Consider the following 20,138-nt stretch of genomic DNA (forward strand, 5'->3'; position numbering starts at 1 on the left):
TAATAATCCGGTTTTTTTTTTCAGGATAATTATTGGCCCATGACTGAAAAAAGCAGATTATATTATTATCAGTCCATTATAAAATAATTATTCCAACAGCTTTATGTGTTTAATATAGACGGAATTCCTTTCATATTCAAATCAGCAGGAGCTTTAATATTGATTCCAGTGCAGCCAAGGCTTTACCTGTGGCCGTTGGAATAAATGCTTATTGAAACACTGTAGAATAATTAGATCTTAAGCATGTGATAACACCAAAAAGTTACCTCATCTAACATTTAGCAAAAGGAATTCTTTATCTTGGCTAAAATGTAGTATTTATCTAGTTTTAAAAGATATTGAGAAGTTCAGGACCAAGACTGCCTTCCAAAAGAGTTTGGTCTGAAAACAGATCTCAATAGAGGTTACTTTTATTGCAAGAAGATTTACCGTGTGCAAAACCCCCTGTTTAATTGCCATCCTCTTCTTTGAGCAGAAGCCAGAGTACTAGGCAAAGGGCTGGCAGAACACTTGAAGGTTATAAAGCATAAACTTGTAAAGTAAAAGTATAAACTCATTTTTGTTTCTTGATGCAATTTGGAATCAAAGAAGGTTTGTTAGTGTATGATTAGTCATGATTATCTTCTGCAAGATGTTAAGTCATGCAGCTGTTCGGAAATTTTATTAAATCTGTTACTACAGTTCCTTTCTTTTTCTTTCTTTTTCCTTTTCTTTTTCTTCCTTTTGTCCTTCCCTGTTGGGCCAACTGCCAAAACTTAGGGTTCCCGAAGACTGATAAGAAAGCTTTTGCTTCTCTGCTCACTTCATCTGTGTGCAGTCCTTGACATAATGTTCTTTACACAGCTTCAGCAGAAAGACCTTTAGCCAGCAGTTAAATAGTGTATGATATTCAGTGCCTAAGGTAACAGTACAAGTTTAAACTCAAAATAGTAACTGAAGAAAAAAGGAATAGGTTAAATTGTAGGGTTTAAAAACGAAATACCATCCTCTATACATTCATTTTGAATTGTGTGAACTGGAGGTTTTTTACATGCCTTTTCAAGTGTGTGAGGTAAGTGTGTGTTAGAGGAAGGAGTAATCTAAACAAGATGTAGTATTTCTCCTACATGTTTCTAACTTGTTGCTTTACAACCATATAATACTTTATATGTTTGTATTTGTTACGTTTGCTAATTTAGTTAGTAAGTCTGTGTAAATTAGCAGGTTTCTAGTTAGAAGTTGAATTTATCATATTGTGATAGTTAACACATCATGTGAGTATATTATATGCACATATGTGTGTGTATTACAGGCATGCGCACATCTCTCTATGTTTATTTCTTACTAATACCTGAAGAATCATGTCAAGATTTCAAACAGGTAGCTGTATCAAAGCAGAGAAGCTACTCAAAATGGAAAATCCACAGAAGGTTAGATGTGTCTCAGAGATTTAACCCAGAAAAGCCGCAAACCATACCACTTAGGAATGCTATCTTAGGAGATGGATACAGCAAGCCTGTATGAAATTTTTTTTGCTCACTACTTGAAAAGGCGATGATGAAAACAAACGCTGTGTGCTTCAAAAGCATTTCTTGTGGTACTTGAGGCATAACGGTTTGGAAGAACAGACTGCTTGTTAGATAGGTTTAAAATCTGCTGGACTGCCAGGCTTGAAGGCTCAACATCTAGTTGGTGGCAGGCAGTGAGTAGAGGATGAGGAAGCTGGGCGTGTTTAGTCTGGGGAAGAGAAGGCTATGGGGCAGTCTAGTAGCAGGCCCCCAATCGCCTGAGGAGCAGTTGCAGGGGTGACCAAGTTAAACTCTCCCTGGTAGTGGCACAGAGTGTAAAAACAAAACAAACTCTGAAACCCCCATGGCTAAAAATTGCAGCTTGAGAGGTTCAGATTGGACATTAGGAAAAACATCTTACCTAGGGAGACAGTACAGCACTGGAACAGGTTATCCCAAGGCCCTGTGGAGTTTCCATCCGCAGGGGTTTTTGAGAGTTGGCTAGAAAATGCCAACCCTCAAACGCGTGACCTGCTGTGATGTGAGCAGGAATAGTAACCCAAGCAGAAGCTGGGACTGGAGATCTCCAGAGGTCACTTCAAAGCAGCATTTGTATGATTTTGAGTGGCTTTGCCCTGATACCACTTTACATACAAATGATACCAGAGCTATTTGTCCTCAATTTTCTGCCAGTAACAGACCGTTTTCCAGCTTTTCCTTTGTACCCAGCCAAAGAGTTAAATTTCATTTTGACTGTTACATTCAGATAATAGCTAAGAAGTGCCTGGAGGCAACTGAACCAGAGACAGAGGACAGAAAGAGGTACCCCTGTATGCTTTGAGTTACTAGTTTTGAAAGTAGGCTTACTGCTTTTTGAAAGTCTGGTGAAAGAGGAAGAAATGGCAGGTTATGTTACATTTCAAAGAATTTCTTCTACAAAGTCTCGGTTTCTGTACATGTGTGGAGTGTTGTAAAAATTATATGGGACTGTTGTCAGGAAATCCTTTCGATTACTTTAATTAAAAAAACCTGCTTCCCTCCGAAGTTCTGTGGTAACGAACAAGTAGTTACTGTCATCTTTTGTTTCTGAGTTTTAAAGCAGAGGACTCACATGTACTGCAACTTTACTACATATCTGAAAAAGCTCTAATATTAATTGGTAAATATTTACAGTTGAAACTTTTCTTCTATTTGAATTTGGCTTTTTTTTTTTTTTTTTTAAGCAGCGATAGCCACAAGTGAGCTAATGCTGTTTCTGAAGGCCTAAAAGTTGATTTTCGTAATCAAGGGCTATTGAATGAAATGCACCAAATAATATATTAACAGTGCGTGATTAGCAGTACGCTCATCTTGTCCTGTTGTGAAATTAGTGTAGGTTTAGCAAAAAGTTTTAAAAATCAATTTTACCAGTACTGTGTGATCTCTTAAGTGAATCAGCCTTTAAGTGAATCTGTGCCGAGGCTGTTACTCCACCCGTGGTGCTCCTCTCTTCTTCTGCAGCTCCTTGTCTGTCTCCTGAACTGTATGTGATTTGTCTGAGTTTTACCCATGACCCTTGCTAAAATGTAGCGATTACGACGTACTAAGAAAGAGGTATTTGCTATATTTAAAAAGTGTCAGCGCTGATCTTTGTGAAATGTGTTGCGCCCATGGGGGAAGAGACCTACTTTGAAGTAGGCAGGAATGAGCTTGTCTAGTTGGTGGGTTTAATTTCAGTTTACAGTGGCATCTGCTGATCTGTTTGGTGATACCGTGGTTTTTCATCTGTGTTACCACGTCGGTGGAAGGGTTAGGCATTGCCGTGCCTTCAGAATGCCTGGAATCTTGTAATTTTCAGGGGCAGACTTTCTACATTGATAGATATATAAATCTGGTGATAGCATCTTGTACCACATCAAAGACGACTGCGGCGACTCGTTCTTCAACTTCAGGCTCTGTTAAGTGTGTGCTGTCCTTTCCTAATAAGCGTTACTGTGTCATATCACTGGGTCAGCTTAGGGTTTTTTCCCATCTAGTGTGCTCCGTTTCCAGGACTTTCTACTGCAGGTGATCTCAGTTGCCCATCTTCTGATGAAGCTTTTTACTGAAGATGCAAATACATTGTTTTGGTCCTTGCCTGTCCCCATTTCCCTTGCGTGGTATTGTTGCCCCCTGGCTGAGGCGGTGCCTTGCCTGCCTCAGTACTTGCCTAAACTGATTCTTCAGGGTTGTTCAATGCTGTCTGTACAGTAATAATCTTTTTTTTTTTCCTTCGTTTTTTGGGGAGGCAGAGTGGAGGTGATGGTTGTTAATGGAAAGGCAGACGGATCATGGCAGCAATGTATATAGCTTTAGAGTTACACAGCTGACCACTGTAAACCTGACTGAACTTGTTACTCCCTTCTAAAGTGTAACTAGGACTGATTTATCCCTAAAATAAAGCCAGGAATTGCAAAGTCATTCCACAAAGAATAGAGACTATAGTCTCATCTTAGCCACATTCAGGTAGCTGTGCTCTTCACACAACTTCCTCAAAAGAAATTTTCAGAACATGCATGAACTCAGTAGGAAAAGGCTAGCTTTTTGTGGTACAGTGGTACGATTTATGTAGAATGAATAAAAAGGTATATTGTGGCTTATCTGAAGACAAATAACAAGCTTCATTCTCCAGTGACAGCAATTACTTGCCTTTGTAGTCATACAAAATAATTCTTCTGTAAGAGAAGGAATTCCACTGTGCGAGAGCAAATATTTGAAGTGGAGCAAGCGTTGTGTGGGGGAATTTGATATGTTCATGGAACACTGTTTTGTGCTAAAGTAAATAGATATTTTTCCTTTACAAATGGAGGAGCTGAAGACCCCAGAGATGCTGCAACTTCTGTTCACTAAATTGCCATATGCCTTTGCCCCTTTTTATTGATTTCTCATTTGATATGCCTGGAATACTTACAGTCCTTACTTGCTGTTGTTATCATTGTCTTGATGATACAAAAGAAAACACTTTCTTAATGTGTTGTGAAATATAACATGGTTTGTAATCCTGTGTGTGCTTTTAAAGACAAAACGATCGACTGACTATAGTGTCGTCAGACACCACACGTTGACATGTTTGTCTGAAATGGTGGTCCTTTGCATACTTTGGAAATAGCACTCTGGTGTACTAATCTTTGGGAAAGTCATTTTTATTATTGTTGGCTCCCGTGTTTAGCGTGCAGTGCTCGGCTGACATGCTGTACATTATAGAAAAATGCTTGTGACTCAGCTAACAAAAGCCCAATGAAGTGTCTAAATTAGGAATCTGTTTCTTGTGCCTTTTTTTTGTGCTTTTTTACTTACTACTGCATGCTGTCCTGTCTTACTTGTACACAAGACAGACAGTCCTCTGCAAGGCAAGACCACACTCCATCAGTTTTATATAAGCAGCAATTCCACTTAAAAGAAAATTTACCATTTTCATACCACAAGTAGAAGGCACCAGTCCATCAGAATAGAAGGCAAAAGTCTGTCAGGCTTTAAATTACATTTAAGTATAGATTAATTCTTTTAAAATAGCACGGCTGTTTCTATGCCCTTCTTTTCTTTGCAGTACATTTATTTGGCTGTCAGCCTTTACATGTAGCTATAATAAGGTGCAATTGCAGTGTATGTTTTCATTGTAGACTGAATCATGTGTCTTACATAGCTTCAAATGAATGTTCATCATAATCCTGGTTATAAAACGATCTGAAAAATAAGATAAAGTATCTAACTGCAAGAGACAATGAATAGCTGAAAACAAAATAGTATTAATAACTCTCCGGTACAAAAGTACAAGCTTATTTTGTTACTAATTAATAGGTAACTCTGAGAATTCCTGCGATTTACTGACCGAAATGTCAAACCTGACTGTATACAGGTTTTTAGAAAACGCCAAAGATAGTAAAAGCCATGTGCTATAGCATAAGGAGGGGTTTTTCATTTGATGGAATCAAATTTTGTAGTTTAGAGATCTCGTCATTATATGTGACAATATTAAAATGTATCCATACTAGGTCAATGCCTGTTTTTTTGCAGCTAAATACCCCATATGAGCTTATTCCAGCTGCTGAATGTGAATTCCTGTGAATATTGGGCACTCGAGAATGAGTTTTCTTGAGTTACTGTGAAGAGAGTTGTTGAGGCTCTGAAAGGCACAGCTGCTGCTCACCAGCGGAGTCCTTTCCTTTTGGTAACTCCTCGCAGTTATGAATCCATAACCTGAAGAGGTCTTTTCAGTAGTTTCAGTGCTACTGTGAGCTTTAAAAATCAAATGCAGTTAGCTTATTTCTCTTGAATTCATTTGCTGCCACATTGTAAAACATTCATTTAATTTTGCATGTGTTTAGTCTAAATGCTGTGAAGAATCTTGAGGAATGCCCTCGATTGAGGCTTGTCAGTAAATGCCTAATATCTTACACTTGGTGACTTTCCCAAGATTCCCAAGCATGTCCCAGTTTCATTCCTGTATCAGGATAACTTTGTTCTGATACAGCCCTCAGGAAGGAGGCAGCCATCAAAATCCGTATCACTGGACTCAACAAATGTAGGACAGTCTCCTTTAACAAAAAACAAATTTAGACCGTCGCTTCGGTGGTAGGTGTGAGCAGACCTCTCCCTGTACCCTCCTGTGATCTCTGTGCGCTCTTCAGTAATAAAGAACTGAAACCACCAGCAGGTTGCGTGATGTAGTCCCTTGGGCTGCTGGGCTTCTGTGAGGAGTCCAGTCTTGCATTCAAGTGTTTGCCGTCACATTTCTCTTATCTCCACTTGAACTTCTGTTCTGCTTTCTGAACAGCAGTTGAGGCTTGGGTTTGAATGACTTTTTGCCAGCAAAGTAATACTTTTCACTTTTGGGTTGTTGATACGATATAGATTTTCCAAGCAGAAATTCCTTGCAAGATGAAGCAAAGCAAACAAAACAAAAGTGTCTTTATCTGTTCATACTATACAAACAGTTCAGGAAAAGGAGAAGAAATGACTATTGATGCATCTGTTTTCTCTCTTTACTATAGGTGTGCAGGATCCTCAGCATGAGAAGATAATTACTGTGACTACTAATGGAAGTATTCACAGCCCCAAGTTTCCACACACATACCCACGCAATACTGTACTAGTGTGGAGATTAGTAGCAGTAGACGAAAATGTATGGATACAGCTTACTTTTGATGAAAGATTTGGGCTTGAGGACCCAGAAGATGACATTTGCAAGTAAGTTACTTTTCCTTTAACTCAGAAGAATCTGAAGGGGGGTTTAGGGGGTGGAACAAAAGCGTTGCTTGAGTTTTGCAGAAATGTGACACCTGCATGTCAATATATTTATAAAAATGCATCTTTTAAAGTATTAGTTTATGATTTTCTTTTGCATTGGTAGAGAAGAATTTCATGTTTGAAAGCTTTGGGGTCCCCCCATTTTCCTTCTGCATTCAGTATCTGGGCCACAGATACATTATGATATAAAAATGTGAAATATTTACTCTCTCAAATAAAAACTTTGACACCTGGGAGAGTATTCTTGACAGAATGTTAGAGGAATGAATGTCTAATTTTTACAGAGAAAATTTGGGTAAGCAAGTTACCTGAAGTGGAATTCAGGTCATGACACAAACTACAACATCCCTGTTCAAAAAAACCCAAAAAACCCACCAAACAAAACCCACCCTACGGCACAATGTTTTAATGGCCTTTAGTGGTCAAGTTCTCAGTTTTCTATGAAAAACAGCACTTACAGTATTGCATTAATTGACATTCCTCAATGGTATTATTTTTTCCCCAACTTCAATAAGTATTCTGCCTGCTCAATCACTGGCACAGGTTTCTGTAGGACCTGTGGAATCTGTATTTCCTTCCTATGCTTTGCAGCCAAAGGCTTCGTAGTTTGGGAGAGAAACAACCGTGACATAACAGGCATCAGGATGGATGTAGTTCTGAACCAAGCCATCTGATTGGTCATGTTTTGGATATTTTGTGAGGCAGTAGGGGCGGACATTGTATTTGCTTCCTGTGGGTGGGTGAAAGGGGAGAGTTCCTAAACGCCTGTATCCTGTATCTGTCTGCCATCATAGCAACACATCGTAAAAAAACCCAATGTGTGGACAGTGGTACGTTGTCTGAACTCTTTTCAGTAAATTAACGGATAAAATATGTCATTTGAATAGCATATCCTCTTTTGATGTGTTCCTGGAGAGGTACTTCACATAAGATTTTTCTTTCAAAGTAGGGGGTTTTTTTTTGTTTTTTCTGTTTGGGGTTTTATTTTTGAGTACCTTGTATATACACTTGATTTGAGTCTTGCTTCAGCTTTTCTAATTAACTGATATTCAGGTGTTCTTGTATCTTGAATCAACTTGTGACAACAAATTCTAATTTCTTAGAGATTATTTTTGCACTTATCCTTAATTTGGGAGCTGAGGTTCATAACAGATGGACAGATATCTTTCTTTCATAATTCTGACGGGAGTAATTGTCAAGGCCATGTCAAATAGAATTAAAATACTAAGTACTATAAACATATGTTTGCTCAGATGAGTGCACTCCCTTTGCACAATAATTCTTTTCTTTAAATGAAAACTTAGCTTGCTTTTTCTTTTCTTTGCATATGGCAGAGTGAAGTGGCAAGTGAAAGAAAATCCAGGTAGGGTGACTCATTCGTCCACTTGCAAAGAAAAAAGTAAGATAAGTTAAAGTATTTTTAATATTATAACTAGAGTAATATTTTAATGGGAGTACATTTATTTTAAGTAAACAATGTGATGAATACAAAAGTACTGGTCAAATTAAGAAACAGTAATAAGTCACTCATAATCTTCACTTGGTCGTAATCTTATTGTACTCACAGTTGTGCAGGGATACCAGGAAGGTGTATGAATGCAACTACTGATATGTGCACTTTTGAGGATACATTGGGTTTTTCTGCTTGGAAGATATGACCTTCTGAAAAAGAATTATATTGTTGTTTTTAACCAAAAGAAAAAACATAGCTAGGGTTCCTATGAAATTTAAATTCAGTAACAAACTCAGTAAAGAAAGAGAAAGTGTACCTTGTTTGATGTGAAGGGAATGTAAATAATTGACAAGTTGAGGAAATAACTAAAACAGAGTTTAACAATGTAAAACAGTTCTATACAGGCCAAGTAAGTTACCAGTTATCAAAGTAATATCTCTTTATAAGTAATGTCTTGCATTTCTTATCTCTTATAGTTCCTAAAAAAATGACTTAATCTTTTTTCCAGTACCTTCTGTAAAAAAGCTAAGGGTTTTTATTGACTGCATCCCATACTATTTATTACTCCATGGTATTTCTGCCATCTTGAAACACACAAATCAGTATCGTTGCTGTAGAGTACTCAACAGTTTCTCCAGAGGCAAGTTTATATAACAAAGGACGGAATAAAATATGACAAGAAATTTAATGTATTATAACTCTATACCTAACAGTGACCTGATCCTTTAGTTCTGACCTATGACTGAAACTAGGTAAAAGCTGCAGCCAAGTAACGTTAGACTTTCTATGCTACAGTGTACAGTTTGTGCCAGGATATCTTTCTCCCCCTTCTATAGGGTATGAGAGGACCTCATGAGTTATCTGCAGTGGTCATTGCTGCAGTTTTCAGTTCCTCTACCTGCTGCTTAAGCTGCACATTCTGTGCAATGCCAGAGCTTTCTCCATTGTCACTGTAACGCCCTGTAGTGTCAGCTCACTGGGCCGATGAGAGAATATGCTGGAGTATATTAGTTTGAGATAATTTAAATCTCATCATAATTCAAATATTGCTCACACATAGGAAAAAAAAAAAAACAAACCGACAAACCAACATATCCAGCTATGTAAGACTTTTTTGCTTAACGTAGTTCTATAACAGGAAAACAATGGTAGTGGTGAATAAGAAATGTCTGAGATGTATCCTGAAGCTATGGCAAGTTTTTGCCTGTATCTGGCTGACCTGACCTCCACGCTCGCATTTCTCCAAAGTCAGTTCTGACATTTCAAGCTATTCTGTGAGGTCTTTTCATCTAGAATGAATATCATATTTTACAAGTACATTGAGGGTACCAGTCTAGTCTCCACTTTAAATACTTTCCTGAATCTGAATTAGAGTGATCCTGCATGGCTTTTTTTCCATTCTGTTTTTACGTGCAATTCAACTTAGTGTATTTACTAAGGTAAAGCATTTGCATGACAGCAAATTCTATGTTTATGACCAGCCATCCTTACCCAGCCTTACCAGGAACAGCATTAACACGCATAGTCCTAATTGTTGTGCTAATTCTCACCAGTCTTAAACACGATTGCTGTGTTCTGTATGTTTTGGAAACAAAGTTTAAATTATAGGTTTTTTAGAACAAACAACTTCTTTTGCCTGTATTTCTCCAGGTGATTTTTGTCCTGGTTTTACAGTTGTGATGTGCTTGAAATTTCTGCAGTTCATTTCTGCATTGCTTAAAATACAGCTAATGATTTTTTTTACAATAGTTCTACTTCATATGCACTGTATCCTTTCTCTGGGCAAAATGTTAAGAATCCCACTGTGTCCTTTCCAAAGTGAACACAAACTCCAATTTACTTGGAAAATAGATCCATGCATGTATCTTAGAGGGGATTTCGGTTATTTAGTTGATAATACGGATATATGATTCTCTGCAATATTGCAGGAATTTCAGCCTTGTACACCTTGTTTGATTTCAGTTGCTGACTTGCAAAAGAAAAAGGTTATGGACAAAAAAATCCCCCAGCAAACCAAACAAACAAAAAAGGAGAAGGATGCAATCTTCTGGCTCTTCTGTGCCATACTGTTTGGATGATAGAACTGGCAGTGAATTTTCCTTACATAAGGGAATTTCTAGCTAACAGAGGCATAGTGGATTTACATTCGTATGTCCACCCTTTCTGATGAAGAAAAGCAGCTTTTCTTCTGCTGATACGATAGCTGATATGACAGGTCATTATTTTCATGATGCTAGCCCCTCAACGCTGTTTTAATCATGAGGCCATTAAACTTCTGTGCCTGACAGCTCCTGTCATCAGGGAGATGCCATAACTCTCCTTGACCAGGAGGGACTGATTTTTGCTCAATTGTTGCTTGTTATCCAAAATTGTTGCTTTCTGTCTCTGAGAATAGGCAGTGATAAAAGCTTTGGGATAAACTCTTCTGTGACAGGAAGACGCAGGTTTAGCTTTCTTCCAGGAAGAACATGGATGCTACAGTTGCCTTTAACAGGCAGTCTGATGTTGTGAGTAGGTTGGACACTGGAACATTACAACACAAGGCTGCAATAGGAAAAGGAAAAAAAAAAAATCTTATGTTAGGAAAGGGTGCCAAACTTGCTCTCTCCTTGTGCACAGAATGGCTCTAGTTGTTCATCTTAGTGGTGGTTGCAGCTGTTCTTTCTAATCATCAGATGATTACAGTCTGTTTGACTTTTATTATATATAATAAAGCACAGAAATGTGTCACAAATCCAAAGTGCAATTACTGTAGATAAGATTATATGGATAAAATACATGAGTAAAAGAATGTGGAACCAACCAATAGTTGAATAATAGATGCCATTTGACTATCGTCTTCATTTTAGGATAGCTATACTCATTCCTGACTCTCTTCAGTCCTCTAATAATTTGAAGTATAAGCTATAGTCTGTTTTGTGTTGTTTTTTTTTTTTGGGGGGGGGGGGCAGAGGGAGGGCTTTTAGCAGCTGCATATGTGAATCTGTTCATATAGTTATATAAGTGAAGCATTTACCTAAAATGTTTTGGAAGAATTCCCAAAGCTTGTCTAGTTAATATGGGCAATATGTAGAACTTTTGCCTGAAGAGAATTAGTTAAGCTGAAGGCAGCTGTCAATTCTAACATGGGGTAAAATCTATGTGAGTAGTACTGTGACCTTTTTTTCCTTTTCACGTCACATTATATACTTAACTCTTAATACCAGGAATGTTCTTCCTCTGAGGGTTCTTAGGATGATGCTTTAAGATACAGAGCCTACCTCCCTTTTCCCTAATGTTTCTGTAAACTACTTGCCTTCACTTCAGATCTGTTGTGACTGAACTGTGCCTAATCTATCCCCTCCCATTCAGGGAACATCAAGTTTCTGTGGTAGAAACCATAATCCAACCAGCTTCAGCAGTCATATGTGTTCCTAATGAATGTATCATTGGGAAATTGTTGACAAGGGTTAGAAAATTAGAAGATTTGGCTCAGTCTGACAAGACTGAAACAAGTGTATTAAGAAGAAACATACAGACACTGTCTTTAGTCAGTGGCTATGAAGAAGGAAAATATTTGCTTAGCTGTCTTTTTTTGACATAAATTGTGTTAAATGCATGCTAGGCAGTGATACGTTATGGTAAACACAATAAAAAGGCTAAACATTTTGTTATGTAATTTTCTAAAGAGGTCTTTCTCTGTGATATAAGACACAACAAGTAATTTACACCACGTGCAGCTTCCTTTCTTGTAATTACTACAAATCTGTACATCTAGCATGTGGAGTAAAATATGGATGCATAACTGCAACTCCTAAGTGCTTCAGTAAAAAAGAGGAGAGATATTTCACTTTTGTTTGGCCCCTTGTCATGTAAGCACCTTATGGCATCAACGCATGCATGAAAGAAGAACTTCAGCATCTTCTAGAAAGATTGAATTCTACTCCCTCTCCCTCCACGCCCCCTAGGGAAAAAAAAAATATACATTGTTTGTTTTGCCTTGAGTGCATTGTAGAGGCAATATTGATGTATGTGCAAAGAACATACTAATATCAAGCACAGATTCAGAAAAAAATATAACTCATCACATAAAGTAAGTATTAATTCTGGGGCTTTTGAGGATAGTGAGTTCCTCATCAAGGTCTAGTTCCCAAGAAAACGGTTTTCTGGACAACTGATGGGCTGTTCTTACTGTCAGGCAGCCTGAAATGCTTCTGGTGGACTCTGATTACAGGGGGTGAAGTTATCTCTTGGGTAAGTACAAAGTTCAAGATGGCTTTGAATAACTGGGCAAAGACCTTTAAATGAACTCTGTATTTAAAGAGGAACTGGTGCAGACGATGTTCATGGCAACTCATGTCGCTAAGCAGCTGGGCTGCTGGGATTCAGGCTTCTTTTTTTTTTTTTTTTTTTTCTTCCCCTCCTCCCCCACCCCCACTATTCTGAAGAAGCAGGAGTTGCTTCTGCCGCCTCTATTTGAAAATTCAGAAGACAGTGAGGAGTCCCTCAGAATTTTTAAGGCTTCAAATTGGGAAAAAATCCAGTCAGCACCAAACCCCACAGACTCTGAGAACAGAGATGAATATTATAGTGAAGACCAGTCCTTAAAGCTCTTTTCTTACGGCTGTTGCCTTAGAATTTCAGTGTGTTTGATTTTAGCCACCCATTTTTTATGAGATGCCACACGTATAGCTGGGCTGGGCTCTGTTTAGGTGACTCTACATATCAGTGATACTTAAATGTCTTATCATTGGCTATAACTTCTTCAGCAAAGGTGAAGTCATACTAAAGTTAAAATTTATTGTAGCTCTGTTCTGTGAGTCAGATCCATTTGGATTAGGATTGATTCCATTAATATATGGAATTATAAAAAGCATATGAACTCTCATTCCTCAAACACAATTTCTTTTTTACGTCCCCCCCCCCCCAATTACTTGTTAATCATTTTTATTCAAAGTCTGAAAGGAGGTCATATAATTTAAAAGGCTGGGATGAGTTCTAGCATTCAAGTGACTTGGATTAATTGAAATACTGATACGAAAGAATTATTATGAAATAGCTAATTTAAGCTGAAGTCCTTGGTAGCAACATTGATGTTTCACCCATGGCAGGAAGGTGGCATTTTAGGAGCAGTGTGTAGAAAATACCATAAAACTTGCGTTAAGGCAGCTGGTGGAGTAATTTCATCTGGTGTTTGTGAGGTTGGTTTTTTTGTTTTTGATTTTTAGTTGCTCAGTCCATTTACAGTACAACTGAATAGTGATACCAGTTCAAGAGAGGTTTAAATGCTAAATGGATTTAAATGGAAGATGAGAGTGGGGGATGGGGATCAAAGTTTTTAAGAAGTTAAATTAGTTTCAGACCAGTCCTTTGGTTGTCTAAAAAAATGTTCTTTTACATATAAAGAAAAAAGATTAATACTACAAAGGTTGTGTCTTTCATGTGATTTCAGTTGTAACAATATTATTTCAATTTAATGAATGCGGAAGAGTCCAATAGACTCATGCATCCTGCTTTCCTATGTTTTGAAGAAAAAAATGTGGTTTTTTTCACATCAGAAGAAGTAACTGAATCTGTTTCTTTTCTGTTCTGATTTCATTGAACAAAAGTGTGGTTCCTTGTATTTTTTTTTGTTTTGTTTTATTTTTTTAAGAAAGCTCTTTCTTTTGGATTTTCCATGATTCCAGAAAAAAATTACTCTTGATTATCAAATGATTCAAACACTAACTCATCTTTCAGCTGCTGGTTTAGCTGCTGTCCATAGTTCACACTGTGGCAGAGGTGTGTACTTTATCCAGAAGTATACACATTCCTTGGGGTTCTGAAGTGCTTATGAAAAGTTGCTTAATACTACTTTCATGATAACAGTTTTGTAAAGGTGACAAAGCAGATATTGCGGGCAGTAAAAGAAGATAAAAAATTGGAAAACCAAGACGCAGTACAGGTATAACTGAGACTACTCTGTAATACACATTTCTTAAGCTTCAAAAAGAGTAAACTCAGTTCTGCAGAAAGGGTTTATAGCTGCAAAATTGTACTCTCTAAGCAAATCAGAGTGCAACACGAGGAAGGGGATGCTTCTGTGAGCAGAACAGGAGGACAGCATATCTTACAAGATGTGATCAGGACAAGATGCACAAACTTAGGGGCTATCACTGCATTCTTGCCCACCCACTTTTCCCTCCTTTACAGTAAATCCAGCATTCATTTTTAGTATCCACTGTTTCTAGAGGACGCTATAATGGATATTACTTTGCAAGTAATTTAAAATCTATTTTCACAGCCCAGAGGAGTGTTAGAAGAATGATTGCTGATGAGTGGGCAGTTGACATAATCCCTTACTCCTTTTTCACACCGGAGACTACACTCATTGACTTAAAAAACATTTTAGGCTCCTTAAAATTCCTTCCTGGTCCTCTCAGTCTCAAGCAAGCTGTTTGAATAAAGTAAACTATGTCCACAGTATCAAAATATTTTGGTAAACGGTCCTAATCCTAATTTATTGCTTCTAAAATTGTTTCACGTTACCGTAGTTGGCTGTGTTTCTAAGGGTGTAGACTGAAGTTATTTTCTTTGCAAATGAGTGTGGCACTGCTGGATCTTGCTTCTGTCTAGGGTACTCTGGGAGCTCCCGCCCCACCACTTATTAAAAAATAGAAGTAAATGTGTGTTATAAGTGGGCACAAAAACGCACTGTGAGCCATCACCACCTGAGCTCAGGGACGTAGCCAGACCCTGTAGCCACCTGCGGTTTCTGGTGGGGCTCTCTTAAGTCCTGATGTCAAGAAAAATGCGAGCTGCAAAGGCAGGCCCAGCAGCATAATCTAAAGTTACCCTTTGTAGTGTCTATATATTCCAGTTTATACATAGCATGCACTCCCTCCCTGAGGTTTTCTGGTTACTGAAAGCCCATAGGCTCACTGTCAGGCTTATAAGGAGCTTTCTCTCGTTCAATCAGCAGGAATAGCAAACATACCAACTGTCCTATTCCTAGACGGAGAGTTGTGTTTCTTCACCTGTTACGTAGCCTTTCTTTTTTCTCCTACTCTCCTTGTCCTCTTCCTTTCCTCTCTCCCTCGATACTGTGGTCGCTTCTTTATGTGTATCATCAACATTTTAACAAAGGACGTTGCTCACGTGAAATGGTAGTTAGATAGCATTGCCAGCAAATATTGTTGGTCGGATAAATCAGTAACAGTCCTGTCTCGCACTTGATGTGACTCCATTAGGATAAAGTAGAAGTGAAATGTAATGCAATTTACATTAATCTGTTCTCATCTGATCACTGGGATAGCTGAGAAGATGCATGTGTATGAGAAATTGCAAAAGGGAAGGTTACTTATTGTAAAAAAGGTTAGATGGTCTTGTGGGAGTGTCCTAGGGGTTTTATAAGGTAAAATAAATAGATCTCTTCCTTTCCTGACAGTAGCATGAGAACAGAGAGACCAGTAAACTAGCAGCAATTATTAAGAAGTATGGTTTCAGACTAGCCTTTGATTCATATGCTGTGGCTGGATTAAAAATAGGTCTGCATGATTTTATGACCATTAACTTATAACTAGGTAAACTGAAGTGAGAGGAAACTCCTTACGCTCTTCAGGTGAAAACTGATCTCCTGCTAGGCTTGGGAACACGTTTTTTCTGCCTCATGCAGTGTTATGCGACTGCTCAGTTACATTATAGGGATTTTTCACTCTCTGTTCAAGTAGCAATTACTAGCCTGTCCTGAAGCAGGATATTGGACTTCGTGACAAATGGTCTGTCCTGGATTGGTAAATCCTGTGTGCTAGTGTAGCAGGCAAGAGACCATATGTTATTGTATCGCCGATCTAAAGAAATAAAAATGTTTTCATTTAAATAAACATAGATAGAGCCCCAGCCTCCATTGAGGTAGGCAGGAAGGAGGGGAGAGGAAGAGGGGAAACCTGACCAGGCGTGTAATGCTGCTGTATCATCAGAAGGTGCTTGAGGGAAAGGGGTGCTGCCTGCACTGCCCTTGGTAAATCTTCACATGCTCAAAATGCCCTTTAGGAACTTTTTTGTTGTTCTTTTCTAAAATATGCTTTTGAATATTGTTGGGAAATTGCTTAGCCAGTATTTTTCACATCATTGACTGGAGCCATAGCTACATTCCAGGATATAAGGATTGTGCATGAAGAAAAAAATTACCATTTGGGATACTAGAATAAGTATTTAAAATGCTGCTTGAAAAACAATGGTAAAAACATGATTATTGATTCACAGAAGCTGAAACAGATACACTGACCACTGTGAACAGTGGGAGTAGAAGTAGAAATTTTATGGTAGATTAGAAAGAATGCTTTACAGCCTTGGCTGTTGATGTGAACACTGAGCTCCCCTGATGTTTTTGGTTTTGTCCAAAATATTGATCTGTACAGTAGGAACATGTGATTTATCATGATCACTGTAATTCCCAAGATAAAATATACCAGAGTTTACAGAGAAGTACTGCGAAAAAGTTGGTAAAGCATTTCATTCTCCAAAATCTGGAGAGTGTAGTACTGTATGATGTAGGATACATACTGAGCTGGTACGCTGTCCGGGGCAATGGGCTGCCTCTTTATGAAAGAAAATGTGCTTTGGAGAGTATAGTGTCCAGTGCAGTAGGACCCTGAATTCTGATGGCCATTTCCATGTGGTGGTGTACCATAAGTACATAATAATAATAATAAATTTTGTGGGGATTCCTTTTGGGGGCAGGGGGCGAAGAATAGTACTAGCGTGCAGCACAATAAGGATGCTCTATCTTATTACTATTTTTGTTAAATGCATTATTATTTCAATTCATAACTTGTGCAGGGTACTAAAGAAATCTGTGGTCCACACATGAAGTTTGTGGCAGAAAGCAGACAGATTGGAGGTGAAACAGTACAAGGAAATGTTTCATGTAGATGTGAACCATTTTCTAGTCCTTGAAAAATAACCTTTCCAAGTGACTTCTTAGTTTTGTGGAAAATCTTTTTTACTCACTGTATTTCATATGGCTACAGGAGACTCTGTAGTCAAATAGGAAAAAGGTAAGCATAGCATAGAAACCCTGAGCGATGGAGACTTGCTCCCCATGGAACTTCTTCCTTTGGATTTTAAGATAAAGGCCAAGGTAAGTAAATGGACTGGGGCATCATTTGCAAGCTGAGTCACAAGTGTTAGTATGTCTTTTTCAAGCTCTCCAATTTTCTCAAATTCATCTTTGCCTTTTATATGTAGTAGTAGTACTGTTGATATGAAATTTCATTAACTTTTCTGGTTTGTATCTCTCTTCTACTCATAACATGCCATTTTTAGATTAAACTTAATCCTTATTTAAAGAGAGCTAAACATGTTTCTTATCCTGACTGGCACTGAGAATACCTGACGTTCTTTGATACAAAGAGGATATGTGTAGGTAGCTTCTAAGAAATTCGGTAATCGGCCTTTTAAAAGGAGGAGTTGGGGAAATCATCTTCTTTCCTTCTTACCTCCGCTTTTGATCTGCAGGATTATAGTGTCTCTTTCTATAAGATTCTTATTCAAGTGCTTGAAATACTCTGTCAATAGAAGTTAGTTATACCAGTATATACTAGTTTGTAGCACGGACTATCTAGGGCTGAATTCTGTGGTTGCACTATTCCTGAAAATACTTACTTACATGCTTTATCTGTATCAGTAGTTTAACATATGCTTAAATAATCACAGCGTTGCTGTCTGAATATAGAATTGTTTTGTTTTAGAGCCTGAAGTACAGTTACCAATGTATCTTGTTTACAATTCTCATTCTTGTGGAAAAGTTAATGCCCTTTTCTCCCCACAAGGCAGAAGCTGCCTTCAGAGACTATGGGATATTCATGTGCTTAAGATGGGATCCTTAAGTACTTACCAGTGTGCCTAGGTACCAGTCATGATGATTTATTTGCTAGAGGTGTTTGTGTGCCAATTTAATAGTCATCAGGGAAAAGATATGTTTTCAGCAATACTCAGTTTATCAGTTGGCACTGAAATAAGCTTTTGATACAAAGGAGGGTTTTGGGGAGGAGAGGGAAGAGATGCATTTCTTCGGAGTTGTTTTTGCATTAAGTACTTTGACTCTAGTTCACTAGGTGACAAAAGCTACTACACAAAATGTAAATGTCTCAGCTTCACGTGATGGCTCAAATTTTCAGCAGATCCACAGAAAATGGAAATATGTTTTCTGGTAGACTGGAGAATGGTAATGCAACAGTTAATGTCTCTAAATCAAACAACCAAACCATCCTTTTCTTTTCATGAAAAGTGTTCAAATGTTTGAAGAGTAGAATCTGGGGGTTTGAGCTCTGTCTTGTTTTTCTCTTTCACTTGCAGTGTTGTAAATGTATATCTATGATCAAAGTGGCTGACGGTGAATGAAGGGGAAGAAGATTGAAATCCAAGGATTAAGCTTTTTTTTTTTTAATTTATCCTAAATAACAAGGTAGAAATACAGAGAGAGTTGTGCGGTTGTGTTAGAAGCCTCACTAATCAGTATGAGGAAAGATTAAATGAGAGTGCCATGGCAACCATCTAACATTTGTGAATGAATCTGTGTTTCCATAAGGCAGTTCTTAATGTACAGTACTGCATATTCTAAAATAGATGTATTCAAAGTATGTTGGCGCAGAAACTACAATCCATATTTGGTGAATGGCAGTTAGAAATGTTCTCTGTTTATACCTTGAGTATCTTTATTTCATGGAAAATGTAGACATGGCAGGATACTTGGGGTTTTTATGCTCATTTGCAGTATTGGCTGGAAGTGATGTCTATTGCTGGAAGTGATATTTGTGTATAATTAAACATCATTTTTTGAGTACAAAAAACTGACCTCATCAGTTATTTAGTTGGATTGTATCTGAATATGCAGTTTCTTTCCAGTGACTGTTAAAACACAGCTATGTGTAGAATCAGCAGATACAGGTACTACTATGGAAATTTATTTCATGTCAAGTCATTGCTGTTCCATCATCTTTTCTCTTCTTTTTATGTTAAAACATCAAACATGACAGACATTGTAGAACATAACTCTTTTTTTTTTCTTTTCTTTTTTTTTCTTTCCAATTGTTGGATAATCTCTAATGATATCCAAAGGAGTTTCCTCTTATAGTTGAAGGCACTGCCAAGCCCTCCTAAAGAAGATGAATGCTAGGGCTGAATTGCCCATGCTGTGAGCCTCAGGAACTGAAGTCAAATGATTTTGGGTAACTTGTTTCAGAACTTCCTTTTGGAAAGACAAAATCCAGAGGGAATATTTCAAATATTTAAAATTTTGTATCAGGTAGTCTTCTAGAAACAGTTTTCTTCCAGCATTTTCTCTTTACTGTCACTCAAAGTAGCCCCAGTCAAATGTTTCTGATAATGTTGAGCAGAATCATTTTTATTGAACTTTTACCCTGCACAGAGTATTTGCTGGTGCTGCCGCAGGGTCACCATTTCAGCCAAGTTGCCTTCTCCCTTCCCTTCCTCCAGGAAATTTGTTTCTGTATCATTTGAGTTTTTTCTCTGCTGCCTGGCTGGCAAGTGGAGTTATTAATAGCTAATTTTTACTGATGCGCACTGCTAGTGGTTTGTGATTTCAGGAACTTTTTGTCTACCAGACTGAACGGAGGACTGGACTGAATGGACCAATATTTTACAGTCTGAGGTTCATGTAGATTTTGTTGTCTGGCAACAAATACAAAACAGTATGAAGTAAATTAATGCATTTGAAAAGCAAATAAATTAATTAAACAGCTCTTCTGAAGCTTACAAACTTGGGTGTTGGGTGGTTGTACTACCTGGCCTGGCCGTATTGGAGGGAAAGAAAAATAACAAAAGTAATATTTCCTCTTACATAAACTAAAAAATAGTGCATAAATACCTGCAGTTTCATTATTACCAATTGTTTAATTTTTGTGTCATTTTGATTGTCATCTCACATGATGTGTCTTGTAGCTCTGTGCCTT

General features: G+C 37.8%; 1 protein-coding gene across 2 annotated transcripts in view; it reads left to right on the top strand.

Moving 5' to 3' along the window:
• The window catches only part of PDGFC (platelet derived growth factor C), a 135,123-nt gene that overhangs the window by 71,927 nt on the left and 43,058 nt on the right, over positions 1-20,138 (top strand). For both annotated transcript variants that reach the window (XM_087736754.1, XM_087736753.1), the window contains one exon: positions 6,497-6,692. In XM_087736754.1, the coding sequence (XP_087592880.1) occupies positions 6,497-6,692 (196 nt within the window). The remainder of the gene's footprint in view (positions 1-6,496; positions 6,693-20,138) is intronic.

Source organism: Nipponia nippon, unplaced genomic scaffold, assembly GCF_047370975.1.
Source record: "Nipponia nippon isolate SJK-2023a ecotype South Korea unplaced genomic scaffold, ASM4737097v1 scaffold_6, whole genome shotgun sequence".
NCBI classification, from domain to species: Eukaryota; Metazoa; Chordata; class Aves; order Pelecaniformes; family Threskiornithidae; genus Nipponia; species Nipponia nippon.